Source organism: Hypanus sabinus, chromosome 6, assembly GCF_030144855.1.
Source record: "Hypanus sabinus isolate sHypSab1 chromosome 6, sHypSab1.hap1, whole genome shotgun sequence".
Lineage (NCBI taxonomy): Eukaryota > Metazoa > Chordata > Chondrichthyes > Myliobatiformes > Dasyatidae > Hypanus > Hypanus sabinus.
Genome location: NC_082711.1, coordinates 111,313,174 through 111,331,145, shown reverse-complemented (window position 1 = coordinate 111,331,145; position 17,972 = coordinate 111,313,174). Strand labels below are relative to the sequence as shown.

The window sequence follows — 17,972 nt, the reverse complement described above, 5'->3', positions numbered from 1 at the left end:
CTTTTCTAATTTCTTTCTTAAGATTCTTGTTACATTCTTTATATTCCTCGAGCACCTCATTTACTCCATGCTGCCTATATTTATTGTAGATCTCTCTCTTTTTCCAAACCAAGTTTCCGATATCCCTTGAAAACCATGGCTCTCTCAAACTTTTAACCTTTCCTTTCAACCTAACAGGAACATAAAGATCCTGTACCCTCAAAATTTCACCTTTAAATGACCTCCATTTCTCTATTACATCCTTCTCATAAAACAAATTGTCCCTATCCACTCCTTCTAAATCTTTTTGCATCTCCTCAAAGTTAGCCTTTCTCCAATCAAAAATCTCAACCCTGGGTCCAGTCCTATCCTTCTCCATAATTATATTGAAACTAATGGCATTGTGATCACTGGACCCAAAGTGCTCCCTAATACATACCTCCATCACCTGACCTATCTCATTCCCTAACAAAGAGATCCCCTTCTCTAGTTGGTTGCTCTATGTATTGCTGCATAAAACTATCCTGCACATATTTTACAAACTCCAAACCATCCATCCCTTTTACAGAATGGGCTTCCCAGTCTATGTATGGAAAATTAAAATCTCCCACAATCACAACCCTGTGCTTACTCCAAATATCTGCTATCTCCTTGCAAATTTGCTCCTCCAATTCTTGCTCCCCATTAGGTGGTCTATAATACACCCCTAAAAGTGTTACTACACCTTTTCAATTCCTCAATTTCACCCATATAGTCTCCCTAGATGAGCCCTCTAATCTATCCTGCCAGAGCATCGCTGTAATATTTTCTCTGACAAGCAATGCAACACCTCCTCCTCTTGTCCCTCTGATTCTATCACACCTGAAGCAACGAAATCCAGGAATATTTAGTTGCCAATCACACCCCTCCTGCAACCATGTTTCACTAATAGCTACAACGTCATATTTCCTGGTAGCAATCCATGCTCTATGCTCATCCACCTTTCTTACAATGCTCCTAGCATTAAAATAAATGCAATTAAGAGATTCTCCATCTCTTCTTCTCTGTTTATCTCTAACGGTGCAACAACTTTTCTGTCTTCTTTTTCTTCCTTCTCCCATAACATCTGTTCCTACACTCTGGTTCCCCTCCCCCCTTGTATCTAGTTTAAATCCACTGGAACCTCTCTAGCAAACCTATCTGCAAGAATACTTGTCCCACTCCTGTTCAGCTGTAAACCATCCCACCGGAACAGGTCCCACCTTCCCTGGAAAACTGCCCAATTATCTATAAATCTGAAGCCCTCCCTCCTGCACCATGTCTTCAGCCACGTGTTGATCTGCACTATCTTACTATTTCTAAACCCACCTGCACGTGGCACTGGTAGCAATCCTGTGATTGCTATCCTGGAGGTCCTGTCCTTTAACTTGGTACCTAGCTCCCTAAACTCACCTTTCAGGACCTCCTCACTCTTCCTACCCACGTCATTGGTCCCTACATGGATCATGACATCTGGCTGCTCACCCTCCCTCTTGAGAACACTGAGAACTTGATTCGAGATTTCGTGGACCCTGGCACCAGGGAGGCAACAGACCATCCAGGATTCTCGATCTCTTCCACAGAGCCTCCTATCGGTCCCCCTAACTATCGAATCCCCTATCACTAATGCTCTCCTCTTTTCCTTCCTTCCCTTCTGAGCTGAGGGCCCAGTCTCGGTGCCAGAGACGCCACCACTGCAACTTGTCCCTGGTAGGTCATCCCCACCAACAGTATCCAAAATGGTATACTTATTGTAGATGGGAACGGCCACAGGGGTGCTCTGCTCTTCCTGTCTATTCCCCTTCACTTTCCTGACAGTCACCCAACTACCTGTCTCCTGACTCCTAAGGGTGACTATCTCCCTGTGACTCCTGTCTATTTCTGCCTCTGCCTCCCGAATAATCCAAAGTTCATCCAGCTCCAGTTCCAATTCCCTAACTCGGTTTGTCAGGAGCTGCAGTTGGATGCACCTTTTGCAGGTGTAGTCATCAGGGACAACAGTGCTCGCCCTGACTTCCCACATACTGCAAACGGAGCACTCAATTACCTTAACTGCTGCCTCCATTACCTACTCCTAAGCTAATTAGATTAATTAAAGCTTACCCGGCCTTACCTCACCTGGAGTGAAGCTTGTACTCAGCCTCTGCTCGCTATTTAAATTCTCCCGCCGCCTCATGGGCCGACTTTCACGCGCTTGCGCAGTCGTGCGCTGTTCAAACTTCGCCTCTGCCTGTTTTCGCCGGTCTGTTGAGCCAAAGCCGACCGACTCTGCCTCAGTCCACTCCGACGATGGCCGCTGTATATGGCAGTCTTTCTTTTTAAACCTTTGGTGCGCTACGTCACGCGCCTGCACAGTCTAGCCTCTTTTCCCCGATCAGTTTTAAAAAAATGCAACAGCTTATACAGTCTGTTTCTTCTCTGTGCCCATTCTGACCTGAGCCCATTACCAAAGGCTTGTTCTCCACATTGTCTGCCCTGCGGCTCGCTTCCGTCCAGTACACACCAGCAGACTGACCCCTGACCCTGTACACTCCAGCAGACTGACCTCTGACCCTGTACACTCCAGCAGAATGACCCTGACCCTGTGCACACCAGCAGAATGACACTGACCTTGTACACTCCTGCAGTCTGACCCCTGACCCTGTACACTCCAGCAGACTGACCCTGACCCTGTACACTCCAGCAGAATGGCCCTGACCTTGTACACACCAGCAGACTGACCCCTGACCCTGTACATGCCTGCAGTCTGACCTCTGACCCTGTACATTCCAGCAGACTGACCCCTGACCCTGTGCACACCAGCTGACTGGCCCCCAGCATCTGCTCATACCAAGATCAGCTTCATTTGTTACATGCACAGTACATCGATACGTACAATGAGGTGTGCCATTTTCATTAATGACCAACCACAGTCTGAGGACAGCAAAGGACAGAATTGGTTCTCTGGAAGGTCAGAATACTAATCTATGCATGGAGCCCAAAGAGATGGCAGATCAAGTGCATCTGACGTGGAACTTGCTGTATTTTGAGCAGCAGTACATAATGATAGAAAAAAACAGTGAATTAGAGGAAGTAATTATATTAAATAGATAAGTGAGTAGTGCAAAAATAGAAATAAAAAAGCAGTGAGGCGGTGTTCAGGGGCAGAGGGGAAGAAGCTGCTCCTGAATTGTTGAGTGTGTGCCTTCAGGCTTCTGTACCTCCTCCTTCCTGTAAAGAGAAGAGGGCATGCCCTGGATGTCGGAGGTCCTTAACAATGGATGCTGCCTTTCTGAGGCATTGCTCCTTGAAGATGTCCTGGATGCAATGAAGGCTAGTACCCCTGTTGGGGCTGACTAAGCTTACAACTCCATGTAGGTTATTTTGACCCTGTGCAGTAGCCCTCACACACCAGAAGATGATGTAGCCAGTTAGAATGCTCTCCACGGTATTTCACGGTATAGAAATTTGCGAGTGTCTTTGGTGACAGACCAATTTCTTTAAACTCCTAATGGAACATAGCCACTGTCTGTAGCTGCATCGATATGTTGGGTCCAGGATAGGTCCTCAGACATATTGGCACCCAAGAACTTGAACTTTCCGCTTCTGATTCCTCCATGAGGACTGGTGTGTGTTCCCTCATCTCGCCCTTTCTGAAGTCCACAATCAGTTCTTTGGTGTTACTGACTCTATACAGATTATGGACAAGGAGGTGTTTGCTATTTTGAGGCAAATTATGGTAGATAATTCTCCTTGACCTGAGAAGGGGTTCCCTCAGACCCTGTAGGAAGCTAGTGCAGAGACTGCAGGGCCCCTAACAGTGAAATATAAAACATCCTTAGCCATGGGTAAAAATTTGGAGGATTTGAGGATGGTTAATGTTGTTCCGTTGTTTTAAGAAAGGCTCTAAAAATAAGTCAGGAAATTATAGGCCAGTGAGCCTGATATCAGTAGTGTGAAAGTTATTAGAAGATTTTCTAATAGATTTGATATACAAGTATTTGGAAGGTGGGGACAGATTAAGGATGGTCAATGTGGCTTTACGCATGGTAAGTCTTGTCTAACCAGACTCAGAGTTTTTTAAGGAAGTTAACAGGAAAGTTGATGAAGACAAGGCAGTGGATGTTGTCTACATGGACTTTAGCAAGGCATTTGGCAAGGTCCTACATGGGAGGTTGGTCAAGAAGGTTCAGTCACTTGACATTCAAGATGAGGTAGTAAATTAAATTAAACATTGGCTTGGCTGCTAGTGACTAGACCCCCAGGAGTTTGTGTTGGGGCTGCTTCTTTTACATTATATATCAATGACTTGGATGAAGAAATTGATGACTCTGTGGCCAAGTTTGCTGAACGATATGAATATAGGTGTAGGGTAAGGTAGGGTTGAAGAAGCAGAGGGGCTGCAGAAGGACTTGCATAGATTAGAAGAATACGCAAAGAGGTGGCAGATGGAATGCAGTGTCAGGACGTGTATGGTCGTGCACTTTGGTAGAACGAATAAAAGTGTAGACTATTTTCTAAACAGAGAGAAAATTCAAAAATCCATAAAGGTTAATCTGCATGTTGAATTGATGGTGAGGAAGGCACATACAAAGTTGGCATTTATTTCAAGAGGACTAGAATGTAAGAGCAAGGATGAAGCTCTATAAGCACTGGTGAGGCCTCACTTGGAGTATTGTGAGCAGTTTAGGGCCCTCATTTTAAAAAGGAATGTGCTGACATTGGAGAAGTTTCAGAGAAGGTTCATGAGAATGAAAAGGTTGTCATATGAGCAGCGATTGAAGGCTTTGGTCAGTACTGGCTGGAATTTAGAAGATTGGGGGGATGTCATTGAAACCTATTGAATGTTGAAAGGCTTAAGTAGAGTGGATGTGGAGAGGATGTTTCCTACAGTGGGAGAGTCCAGGACTAGAGGACACAGCCTCAAAATAGAGGGACATCCATTTAGAACAGCAGTAAAGAAGAATCTCTTTATCCAGAGGACGGTCAATCTGTGGAATTCTTTGCCACAGGTGATTGTGGAGACCAAGTCACTGGGTGCATTTAAAGAAGAGGTTGATAATTTCAGGATGTATATTGTATACTCTTCTCTGACATTGTGTATCTATTGATAGTTTCTTGATTAACCAGGGCAGGGGCGGTTATGGTGAGAAAGCAAGGGAATGGGTTTGAGAGGGAAATGGATCAGCCATAATGAAATGGCAGAGAAGACTCGATGGGCAGAATGGCCTAATCTGCTCCTATGTCTTATGATCTTATGGCTTCACAGGGTGGTAGTAGACACTTGTCTCTGACTGGAGACCTGTGACTAGCAATGTGCTTCAGGGATCAGTGCTGGGTCCATTCATGTTCACCATCTGAATCAATGATCTGGATGATCATGTGACTAGCTAAATCAGCAAATTTGTGGATGACACCAAGATTGGGGGTGTAATGGACGGCGAGGAAGAATATCAATGCTTGCTGCAGGATCTGAAATGGCTGGAAAAATGGCAGATGGAATTTATTGCAGACAAGTGCTAAGTGTTGCACTTTGGTAGAACCAACCAGGTTAGATCTTCAGTGAATGGTAGGTCACTGAGGAGTGTATTAGAATGGAGGGATCTGGGAATACAGGTCCATAATTCATTAAAAGTGGTGTTACAGGTAGATAGGGTCATAAAGAAAGCTTTTGGCACATTGGTCTTCATAAATCGAGGTACTGAATACAGGAATTGGGATGTTATGTTGAAGTTGTGTACGATGCTGGTGAGGCCTAATTTGGAGTATTGTGTGCAGTTTTGGTCACCTACCTACAGGAAAGATGTCAATAAGATTGAAAGAGTGCAGAGAAAATGTTGCAGAGAAAATGTCAAAAATGCTTTCATGATTTGAGGACCTGAGTTATAGGGAATGGTTGAATAGGTTAGGATTTTATTCCCTGGAGCGTAGAGAAATGAGGGCAGATTTGACAGAGGCATACAAAATTATGAGGGGCATAGGTAGGGTAAATGTAGGCTGGCTTTTTCCACTGAGATTAAGTGAGACTACAACTAGAGGTCATGGGTTAAGGGTGAAAGTTGAAATGTTGAGGGGGCACATCTTCTCTCAGAGGGTGGTGAGTGTGGAATGAGCTCGCAGTGCAAATGGTAGATGGGAGCTTGAATTTCAATATTTAAGAGAAGTGGATCATGAATGGGAGGGGTATGGAGGGCTATGTGGTTTGGGTGCAGGTTGATGGGATTAGGTAGCTGAATGGTTCAGCACAGACTAGATGGGCCAAAGGGCCTACTTCTGTGCTGTAGTTTTCTAATACTCTGTGACTCTTCATGCCAGGGGCAGCCTGCAAGTGTCACCACTCATCCAGCGCCAGCATTGCATGCCCTTGACTGTCTCATCCTAACTGGTACGCCTTTGAAATGTAGGAGGAAACCCACCTGGTCATAGGGAGAGCATAGAAATTCCTTACAGGTAGCAGCAGGAATTGAAACCGGGTTGCTGGGATCATAATGGCATTACATTAACTACTATATTACCATGACCCCCTTAAGATATGGAACACTTCACAAATTTCCCTGTAATACACACCAGCAGGACTAACCCTACAGGGACCTGGGGTCTGATGGACTAGCTGAGGCAGGGTTCTGGACCCTAGTTACTTTCTACAGAGTCCAGCAGCCTGGACCTTGGCCATCCCCAGCAGAAACCAGCAGTCTGGACCCTGGCTATTCCCAGCAGAGACCAGCAGCTAGAATGCAGCTACAAACCAGCAGCCTGGACTCTGGCTTCTCCCAGCAGACTGGCCGGTCTGACCTTGTCCATTTTCAGCAGAGACTAGCAACCTGGACCCTAGCTGTTCCCAGCAGCCTGGTCCCTGGCCATTCCCAACACAGTCCAGCAGTGTAGGCCTTGGCTGCTCCAAGCAGATTAACATATCTGATCCTGGCCATTCCCAACAGAAACCATCAGCTTGGATCCTGACTGCTCCCAGAAATGACCAGCAGAATAGCATCTCCAACCTGGCCACTCACAGCAGAGACCAGCAGCCATGCCCTGGAAGTGTGTGTGTGGATTCAGTGACAAAGTGGCAAATGAAATACCATGTTGGAAAATGCATGGCCGTGCACTTTGGTAGAAGAAATAAATGTGCGGACTATTTTCTAAATCGGGAGGAAATCCAAATATCTGAGATGCAGAGGGACTTGGGAGTCCTTGTGCAGAACACCCTGAAGGTTAACTTGCAGGTAGAGCCGATGGTGAGGAAGGCAATGCAATGTTAGCTTTCATTTCAAGAGGTCTGGAATACAAGAGCAGGGTTGTGATAGGAGGCTTTATAAGGCATTGGTGAGGCATCACCTTGGGTATTGTGAACAGTTTTGGGTGCATCATTTAAGAAAAGATGTGCTGGCATTGGAGAGGGTTCGGAGGAGGTTCACAGGGATGATTCCAGGAATGAACGGGTTATCATACGAGGAGCGTTTGACAGCTCTGGGTCTGTACTTGCTGGAATTTAGAAGGATGAGGGGGGAATCTCATTGAAACCTTTCGAACATTGAAAGGCCTAGACATAGATATGGAAAGGGTGTTTCCCATGGTGGGGGAATCTAGGACAAGAGGGTACAGCCTCAGGATAGAGGGGTGTCCATTTAAAACAGAATTGCGGAGAAATTTCTTTAGCCAGAGGGTGGTGAATTTGTGGAATTTATTACCACAGGCATCTGTGGAGGCCAGGTCATTAGGAGTACTTAAGGCAGAGTTTGAAAAGTTCTTGATTGGACACAGCAGCAAGGGTTACGGGGAGAAGGCCGGGGAGTGGGGCTGAGGAGGGGTAAAAAAGGATCAGCCATGATTGAATGGCAGAGCATACTCAATGGACCTAATAGCCTAATTCTGCTCCTAAGCCTTCTGGTCTTATAGAGTCACGTGTGAAAGTGTGGCCTTACCATTTACAGGTAAAGTTGATGCCATCTCCCTGTGAACAGTGGCGGGCCCAGGCCTTCAGGAACAGGCCGGTATGCCGGAGCCTTTTCGGGCCGGTGGACAGGCGGCAGCTGCGGCTGGAGCTGGGAGCCGAGTTGTGGAGAGGCCTGGATGCGGCGGCCAAGAGGTGGGCCTTCGACTTCGAGGCGGAGCGCCCGCTGCCAGGCGACCTGCAGTGGGAGGCCGTCCCGAACCAGGATGTCCCGTCCTTTTACCGAACGGTACATGTCACCTCACAGGGGAGGCTCCTGAACCCACTCGGGCCGAGGGAGGGAGTTGAGATGGGCACCCCCTCAGCCGAGAAGAAGCCAATTCTGCCCCATGGACGCAAGAGGAGACAGGCTCTCATCACGGGTAAAGTTCAAAGTAAATTTATTGTCAGATTACATAGAGATTCTTTTTCTTGCACTTACAGGTAAAAGGATATATATAAATAAATAGACAAAGAAAAATAATATACAAACGGACAAACAACCAATGTACTAAAGAAGACAAACTGTGCAAATACAAATATAATACTGAGAACATGAAACAGAGACACATCGAAAACCGACAACACAATACAGGCCCCTCGGCTCACACAGCTGTGCCAAACATGTCCTTACCTCAGAAATTACCTAGGATTCCCATAGCTTTCTATTTTCTAAGCTCCATGCAGCTATCCAGGAATTTCTTAAAAGACCACCTCCACCACTGTCGCTGGCAGCCCATTCCACACACTCACCATTCACTGTGTAAAAAACTTACCCCTGACATTTCCTATGAACCAAGCACCTTAAAACTGTCCCATCTCATGTTAGCCATTTCAGCCCTGGGAAAAAGCCTCTGACTATCCACATGATCAATGCATCACACATCATCTTATACACCTCCATCAAGTCACCTCTCATCCTCCGTTGCTCCAAGGAGAAAAGGCTGAGTTCACTCAACCTATTCTCATAAGGCATGCTCCCCAATCCAGGCAACATCCTTGTAAATCTCCTCTGCACCCTTTCTATGGCTTCCACATCCTTCCTGTAGTGAGGTGACTGGAATTGAGCACAGTACTTCAAGTGGGGTCTGACCAGGGTCCTATATTGCTGCAACATTACCTCTTGGCTCCTAAACTCAATCCTATGGTTGATGAAGGCCAATGCACCGTATGCCTTCTTAACAACAGAGTCAAACCTACGCAGGAACTTTAAGTGTCCTATGGACTTGGACCCCAAGACCCCTCTGATCCTCCAAACTGCCAAGAGTCTTACCATTCTGCCATTCTTACCATTCTTATATTCTGCCATCATATTCGACCTACCAAAATGAACCACTTCACACTTACCTGGGTTGAAATCCATCTGCCACTTCTCAGCCCAGATTTGCATTCTATTGATGTCCAGCTGTAACCTCTGACAGCCCTCCACACAAACCACAACACCTCCAATCTTCGTGTCATCAGAAAATTTACTATCCCATCCCTCCAATTCCTCATCCAGGACATTTATAAAAATCACTAAGAATGGGGGTCCCAGAACAGATCCCTGAGGCACACCACTGGTCACCAACCTCCATGCAGAATATGGCCCACTTACAACCACTATTGTGTCAAGAAACCTTCCTGAACACACGTAACAAACCACCCCATCTAAACCCCTTGCTCTAGGGAGATGCCGATCAATATTTGGGAAATTAAAATCTCCCACCACAGCAACCCTATTATTATTACACCTTTCCAGAATCTGTTTCCTCTGCTCCTCGATGTTCCTGTAACCATTGGGTGGTCTATAAAAAATACCCAGTAGAGTTATTGAGCCCTTCCTGTTATAGAGTCCTTGAAAGTGAGTCTATAGGTTGTGGAATCAGTTCAGTGTTGAGATGAGTGAAGATATCCACACTGAGGCTGATGGCTGAGGGGTAATAACTGTTCTTGAACCTGGTGATGTGGGATTTATGGCTCCTGTACCCCCTGCTCGATGGCAGCAGTGAGAAGGGAGCATGACCTAGATGATGGGGTCCTTGATGATAGATGCTGCTTTCTTGGGGCAGCGATCCTTGTAGATGTGCCCAGTGGTGGGGAGGGCTGCATTCACCACTTTCTGTTTCCTTTCCCGTTGCTGGCTGAATGTGCCCATCCCAAGTCGCCTTCCGGGAGTTTAAAGGAACTCAGCAACAGGATTTTAACCACCCCAGCCACACCTGTGCACTGCTCTTCAAAGTGGAACCGCTGAGCAGTCTGGGGCCCGTATCTAAGAAAGGATGTGCCAGTATTGGAGAGGGAATGGACTGTAGGGTGGGTGCAGGTCAATGGCGCAAGGCGGAACTTTTGGGACTGGAAAGGAAGGGAAGAAGCTAGCCCTGCAGACAGTCTCAGCCCGAAATGTCCACTTTTATTCCTCTCCATTGATGCTGTCTGACCCTCTGAGTTCTTCCAGCTGCTCAAGCTTTTCAGTACCTGCAGAATCCCCACCGTCCGGAACATAACACCTCCTCACAGCTCCCATCGGGCAGGAGGTACAGAAGCCACAAGTCCCACATCATGGGTTCCTTCAACTGTCCGGTTCTTGAACGAACAAGAGTCACTACCTCAGCACAGCAACTCTACAACCGCTCTGCACTCCAGTGGAGCTTTCTGTTCTAGTTGTGTTTTCTTGTAAAAATTGTGTATGATTAATGGTTGTCTCTCTTGTGTACATTGCTTACCTGATGCTGTAAGTTCCTCATTACACCCAAGCGTTTGTGTGCTTGTCCCTATGGCGAGAAACTTCACTCTCCCTCTCTCCCTCTCTCGCCTCCCTCTCTCTCACTCCTCCTCCCTCGCTCTCCCTCTCTCCTCTCTCTCTGACCCTCCCCTTCTCCCTCTTCCTCCCCTTCACTCCAAATCTCCCCTTCCCCCTCTCCCTTTGATCCTCCCATCCCCTCCCTCCCTCCCTCGTCCCCCTCTCTTTGCCCCTCTCCCTCTTCCAACCCTCACTCCCTCTTTCCCTCTCTTCCACTTTCCCCTCTCCCCTCTCCACTACCCTTCCCTCTCCTTCCCTCTCTCCCTGACTCTCCCCTCCATCTCTCTCTTGCCCCCTCTTACTCTCTTCCTCTCTCTCCCCCTCTCTTCTCCTTCTCCCTTGCTCCCCCACTCTCCCCTCCTCTTCTTTTCTCCCCCTCTCCCTCCCGCTTCGAAATAGCACTGTAGCATCCAGCCGATGACTCTCGCTCTGCTTCTGTCTGCAGATTTCTACGTTATGAAGAGAAGATTCGTGCCACTGGATGCTGAGGCTAAGCCTTAAGGCGGGCAGGAAGTTGGGCAAAGAGTGGACAGTGGACTACGCGTTGCCGGTCAGCTGCCTGGACTTTGCAACAAGATGGCTGTTCTCCAAGATGACAATACTTTGCTTTTTTTACCCAGTTTGTAATCATGTAGCTGACTCCTGAACTAAAGACCCCTGTCATACCACCCCGGCACCCTCTGTGAGAGCAGGGACTGACCCTCTGTGAGAGGGGGTCTGATTAAGGGTAGTGGATTAATGGGGGAGGTGAACCATTGCCAGATGGCCTGGGGTCACCCTGTTTGATTCAGGGAGCTGCCACTGCACCCTCAACCCCCTCCCTCTCGGCTTGACTGTCCCCGAGAGCGCAGGGAACAAACAGGCTGCTCTTTCATGCTCTGTGAATGAACAGTGCACCGCGCGATGGTGAAGTGTGTGTGTGTGTGGGGGGGTGGGGGGACACACCAGGAGTGGATGTGGGAGACGTGTGAATGCTGAGGTGGAAGTGTAGATCAGGACATAAATCATGGGGAAGGGAAGGGTCTCGGCAGAGCTTCATCCCTTGATCTGAAGAACTACACAACAAACAGGAACAAAATGGTCTTCCCATAGGCAACTGGATATCGTAATGAACTGTCTCGACCAGAAACAATGACTCTTGTTTCACCTTCATTGGTGCTGCCTGACCTGCTGAGTTCCTCCAGTGTTTTGTGTGTGTAGAGTAACAATTGAGTAACGTCTATAATTCAGGATCCGATTCTTGAATGACCATGACAAAGGAGCAGAATGAGGCCATTCAGCCCATCAATTCTGTTCTGCCATTCCCTCATTGCTAATTTATTATCCGTCTCAACCCTATTCTTCTAAAATTATAAAATTAATAAAATCATAAAATTATAAAAGTATAAAATTCTAAAGGGATTGGACAGGCTAGATGCAGGAAGATTGTTTCCGATGTTGGGGAAGTCCAGAACGAGGGGGTCACAATTTAAGGATAAAGGGGAAGCCTTTTAGGACTGAGATGAGGAAAAACTTCTTCACACAGAGAGTGGTGAATCTGTGGAATTCTCTGCCACAGGAAACAGTTGAGGCCAGTTCATTGGCTATATTTAAGAGGGAGTTAGATATGACCCTTGTGGCTAAAGGGATCGGGGGTATGGAGAGAAAGCAGGTACAGGGTTCTGAGTTGGATATATCAGCCATGAACATACTGAATGGCGGTGCAGGCTTGAAGGGCCGAATGGCCTCCTCCTGCACCTATTTTCTATGTTTCTATGTTTCTGCTTTCTTCCCATAACCTTTGACTCCCTGATTAATCAAAAACCTTTGCTTCAAATATACCCAATGATTTGGCCTCCACAGCTGTCTGTGGCGATGAGTTCCACAGATACCACCCTTCTGGCTGAAGAAATTCCCCCTCATCGTTCTAAACGGACGTCCCTCTATTCTGAGGCATTGCGCTCTGGTGCTAGAATTTCTCACTATTGGAATCATCCTCTCCACGCCCACTCAATCTAGGCCTTTCAGTATTTGATAGGTTTCAATGGGATCCCCTCATTCTTTGAAATACCAGCAAGTACAGGCCCAGAGGGGTATCAAACTCTCATCATAAGTTAATCCTTTAATTCCCAGAATCCTTCTCTCGACCCTCTCCAGTGCCAGTACATCCTTTCTCAGACATGGGGACTGAAACTCCCACCCTCTTGCTATAGAAACGTCTCCTTATCTCTGTTCTAAAGGGACATCCTTTGACCCCGAGGCTGTTCTCTCTGGCCCTAGACTCACCGATGAGAACAGAGGTTCAGGCAACTTTGAATTTGCTTTCACTTCCTGAAGGAGGTGGTGCAGAAGTGGCTGGTGGGGGTAAATGTCCATGGAGTTTATTTCTGAGTGTACCTGCAGAATCTCTTGCCCATATCAACGTAGGCCATTTTCAGTCCTGAAGCAGCGCTTCAGCCTGAAACATGCTGTTTGACCACAGCAGATTGATTGTGACTTCAGACCCAAACTGGTTCTTCCCAAATTGAAAAAAGAATTAGAGAGAAGGAGAGCAAAAAGCGAGTTGGAAGATCTTTTCAAATGTCTGGGGCAGGTGGGGAAACTGATGATAGAGATGTCCTTGGTAAATGGGGGGGAATAGACGTGGAAATTGTACAAAGCCCTGGTTAGATTGTTCTGTGGTACTGTGAGTTGTTCTGCTTAGTCAGACTTGGAAGAGTATCTTGGATCTGGAGGAAGGGCAAATGAGGTTTCCAGAAAGATATCCAGTCCTTGGGGGTTTAATTAGGAGAGAATTAGTTTCAAGAGGTAATTTGGAAAGAACTTTGCAGAGGCAGTGTAGCAGTTAGCACTACGCTCTACAGTGTCAGCCATCACTGATTGGGGTTCGATTCCCGTTGCTGCCTATAAGGAGTTTGTATGTTTTCCCTGTGACCATGTGGGGTTCCTCTGGGGCCTCCAGTTTCCTCCCACACTCTACAGTCGTATAGGCGAGGGCACGCGGTGTTGGAGCCAGAAGCATGGCTGCCCCCAGCACTATCCTCGATCCTTGACGCAAAATGACGCATTTCACCGCATGTTTCAGATAAAGCTCATCTTGAATAAGAAGTTTCATCAGACCAAGGTTGGGAAAAGGATTTTATGTCCTGTGGGTAACCTTGATCTCGGGGAATAGCAGTATAAGCTTGAGGGGCTGGGCGGCCTTTGTTTCTGTGTGTGAAGGGACGAGACGAGGTGGTCAGAGTGAGTGTGAAGTGTGATTGTTGCTGCTGTCAAGATTAGAAATCCAGGCTCTTTATTACAGGCATAATTTAGTAGAACATTTTATTCATATTTATTCCATAATCTTCAGATTTAGCATATTTATTAGGTAAATATATAAATATTTTAAATAGTTTAAAACTTGCACAGTTTAAAATTGAATTCTCTGGGTATTAATGATGCTGCTTTGAAATTTCGACTCTGTGGCCACTTTATTAGGTACACCTGTATGCCTTGTTAATGCAAATATCTGATCAGCCAATCATGTGGCAGAAAGTCATTGCAGAAACACATGCAGACCTGGTCAGGAGGTTCAGTTGTTCAGACCAAACATCAGAACGGGGGAAGAAATGTGATCTAAGTGACTTTGACCGTGGGATGATTGTCGGTGCCAGATGGGGTGGTTTGAGCATCTCAGAAACTGCTGATCTCCTGGGATTTTCATGCACAACCATCTCTAGAGTTTACAGAGAATGGCATGAAAAACCCAAAATAAACATCTAGTGTGTGAAAACACCTCGTTAATGAGAGAGGTCAGAGGAGAATGGCCAGACTGGTTCAAGCTGACAGAAGGGTGACAGGAGCTCCCATGCCCACACATTACAACAGTGGTGTGCAGAGGGGCGTCTCCAAACCCACAACATGTTGAACCTTGAAGTGGCTGGGCTACAGAAGCTACAGACCATGAACGTACACTCAGTGGCCCCTCTATTAGGCACAGGAAGTAACTAATGAAATGATCACTGAGTATATATATTTATAATGGTTTAAAGCCTGCATTGATTAAAATTGAATTCTCTGACGGTTGATTGCGATGCTGCTTTGAAGTTCAGCACCTTGGTGTATGGTTGAAGAGTTGGTGTTGGTTGCTGCTCACGTGCGTACGCTGGACTCCGTTGACGAGTGGAGGCAAAGGCTCTCGCGTGCGTACGCTGGACTCCGTTGACGAGTGGAGGCAAAGGCTCTCGCGTGCGTACGCTGGACTCCGTTGACGAGTGGAGGCAAAGGCTCTCGCGTGCGTTAGGGAATCTCTAGACGAGCACTTGAATCACTGTGACTCCAGACCACGAGCTGACAGATGGGATTAGTTTGGATTGAATTGGTGGCCTTTCTCAAGCTACGACTTTGTGAAAAGTCTAAGTGTTGCACTATGTATCTTTATTAAAGTTGGACCAACCTTTGGTTTGAGTTTCTTTGTGTCCTGTGTGTTCCTTATTCCTGGGCAGCAGGTCTGGACTTGAACCACGGTCTGAAACTGGCAGGGTGGTGGAGGGGGGGAAGGGAGGGACATCTGATAGCTGCCAGAGGATTGTGAATGAGAATCTGACATCACACATACTGGACACAGACACAAACAGTGAAATGCTTCATTTATGTTGCCAACCCAATGAAGCAGTGGGGCCACCTTGCAAGTGCTACCACACACTCCACAGCGTGCCCAGAATGCTTTGCAGAACAACACAATTCACTCAAAACAGGACACAACCAGCAAAAAAACGGCAGCTAAACTAGCTCCGTTCCTCTCTCCCACCCGCACACACACCTAAATAGTCCTCCAACCCCAGGACAGGCTGTCTTCTTTGGCCTTCATCCTCCAGCAGACTCAGATTCATAGGCATTTGGTCTTCAACTTCCCCAGATGAGTCACAGAGATTCACAGACATCGGGCCTTCCACTTCCCCTGCCGAGTCACGGAGATTCACAGACATCAGGCCTTCCATTTCGCCAGGTGAGTCACAGAGATTCACGGGCACTGGGCCTTCCATTTCCCCTGCCGAGTCACGGAGATTCACAGGCATTGGGCCTTCCACTTCCCCTGCCAAGTCACGGAGATTCACAGACATCAGGCCTTCCATTTCGCCAGGTGAGTCACAGAGATTCACGGGCACTGGGCCTTCCACTTCCCCTGCCAAGTCACGGAGATTCACAGACATCAGGCCTTCCATTTCGCCAGGTGAGTCACAGAGATTCACGGGCACTGGGCCTTCCATTTCCCCTGCCGAGTCACGGAGATTCACAGGCATTGGGCCTTCCACTTCCCCTGCCAAGTCACGGAGATTCACAGACATCGGGCCTTCCATTTCGCCAGGTGAGTCACAGAGATTCACAGGCATTGGGCCTTCCACTTCCCCTGCCAAGTCACGGAGATTCACAGACATCAGGCCTTCCATTTCGCCAGGTGAGTCACAGAGATTCACGGGCACTGGGCCTTCCACTTCCCCTGCCAAGTCACGGAGATTCACAGACATCAGGCCTTCCATTTCGCCAGGTGAGTCACAGAGATTCACGGGCACTGGGCCTTCCATTTCCCCTGCCGAGTCACGGAGATTCACAGGCATTGGGCCTTCCACTTCCCCTGCCAAGTCACGGAGATTCACAGACATCGGGCCTTCCATTTCGCCAGATGAGTCACAGAGATTCACGGGCACTGGGCCTTCCACTTCCCCTGCTGAGTCACGGAGATTCACAGGCACTGGGCCTTCAACCTCCCCAGCAGACCCAGAGTAGCAGGAACGTGTTGGAACACTCCCCCATGTAGAAACCTGGGAACACTTGAGAAACATTACGTCTTGTCCGTTGAAGTAAGGCCCCCTTTGTTACTCTTCTAAACCCCAGAATACAAAGGAGGACTTAGCTGCCCTCTTTTGAAAGGTTTTTATCATTTTGGATGGTTTCCATGTCAAAGTTAAAGTTCAAGTTTATTGCTATTCGACCATTTAACTGCACACATGTTTACCGCCAAACAAAACAAGGGTCCTCTGGACCAAGGTGCACAGCACCGTACATATAACTCTCACACAACATACAACGTAATATTACCACAAGTAAACTAACAAATGATAACATATGCTCCAGAAGATCGACATTTAGCCTATTTGTGACACAAGTTAAAAAGTAAACAGTATGACGTTAATGGCGCTTCTTACATGATGAGGCCTGGGTGGTGGGAGGGAGTTCAGTCGTCTCACGGCCTGGGGGAAGAAGCCGTTCTCCATCCTGACAGTCCTTGTCCTAATGCTAAGGTAGCTCCCGCCTGATGTCGGGGGATGGGGTACAAAGACACTAACAGATGGATGAGAGGAATCACTGACGCAGCGCTCCTGATAAATATCTCGGATAGATGGAGGGGAGAGCCTCCTGATCCTCTCAGCTAGCCTCTTAGTCCTTTGTCGGGACCTGCGGTCAGATGCCTTGTCATTCCTGGACCAGACAGTGGTGCAGCTGGTCAGGACAATCTTGATGGTACTCCAGTAAAAGTTGGAGACAGGGAGGGGAGCTAAGGAGCAGGCTAGGATTTAGGGCCAGAGATGTGGGGGACAGGCTGGAGTCTCTGCTTCCACTCTGCGTTCAAAGACCAGCAATGTGTATGTGGTCAGATATCAGGCCAGCGAGGATGAAGGCTGGTGCCTCCCCCACCGCAGGTTAGTGGGTCATGGGATTGGGGTTCCACCTGAAAAGGGAGCTCGAGGACCGGTGACTTCCTAGGTAAGAAGGATAGCGAGACTGTTGCTTGAGGCCTGCAGTCTGAATTCTCATCTGGGGTCCTGATTGGTCAGCATCAGTGAGTCCTGGGGTTGATACCAAAGGTCGAACCCAGAAGGTCGATCGGAAATCCAGAAATAAAGGCTCAGAGACCACAGGCCTGTACTTAGCAACCTCCATGAGTCTGCCATGGAAGCTGAAGGCCAGAGGCCTGTACTTAGCAACCTCCGTGAGTCTGCCATGGAAGCTGAAGGCCAGAGGCCTGTACTTAGCAACCTCCGTGAGTCTGCCATGGAAGCTGAAGGCCAGAGGCCTGTACTTAGCAACCTCCGTGAGTCTGCCATGGAAACTGAAGGCTCAATATCTGTGAACCCATGAGTCCGCTGGAGACCTTGAGCCAGAAATGGCCTGTCCTGGGGTTAGCCAGAGGTTAGTGAATCTGTGAAACACTCTGCCGCAGAAGATCTTAGACACCATGTGGTTGGGTGAATTTAAAGTAGAGGTTGACAGTTCCTTGATTAGTAAGGGTGTCAAAGGTTATGAGGTGAAGACAGGAAAATG

At 47.6% G+C, this 17,972-nt stretch overlaps 1 protein-coding gene across 2 annotated transcripts in view; it reads left to right on the top strand.

The window, feature by feature from the left end:
- LOC132395753 (cyclin-dependent kinase inhibitor 1-like) overlaps positions 1–15,116 on the top strand; it is a 20,735-nt gene extending 5,619 nt beyond the window's left edge. For both annotated transcript variants that reach the window (XM_059972733.1, XM_059972734.1), the window contains exons 2-3: positions 7,908–8,289; positions 11,134–15,116. In XM_059972733.1, the coding sequence (XP_059828716.1) occupies positions 7,908–8,289; positions 11,134–11,189 (438 nt within the window). In that variant the 3' untranslated portion in view covers positions 11,190–15,116. The remainder of the gene's footprint in view (positions 1–7,907; positions 8,290–11,133) is intronic.
- Positions 15,117–17,972: the final 2,856 nt, after the last annotated feature.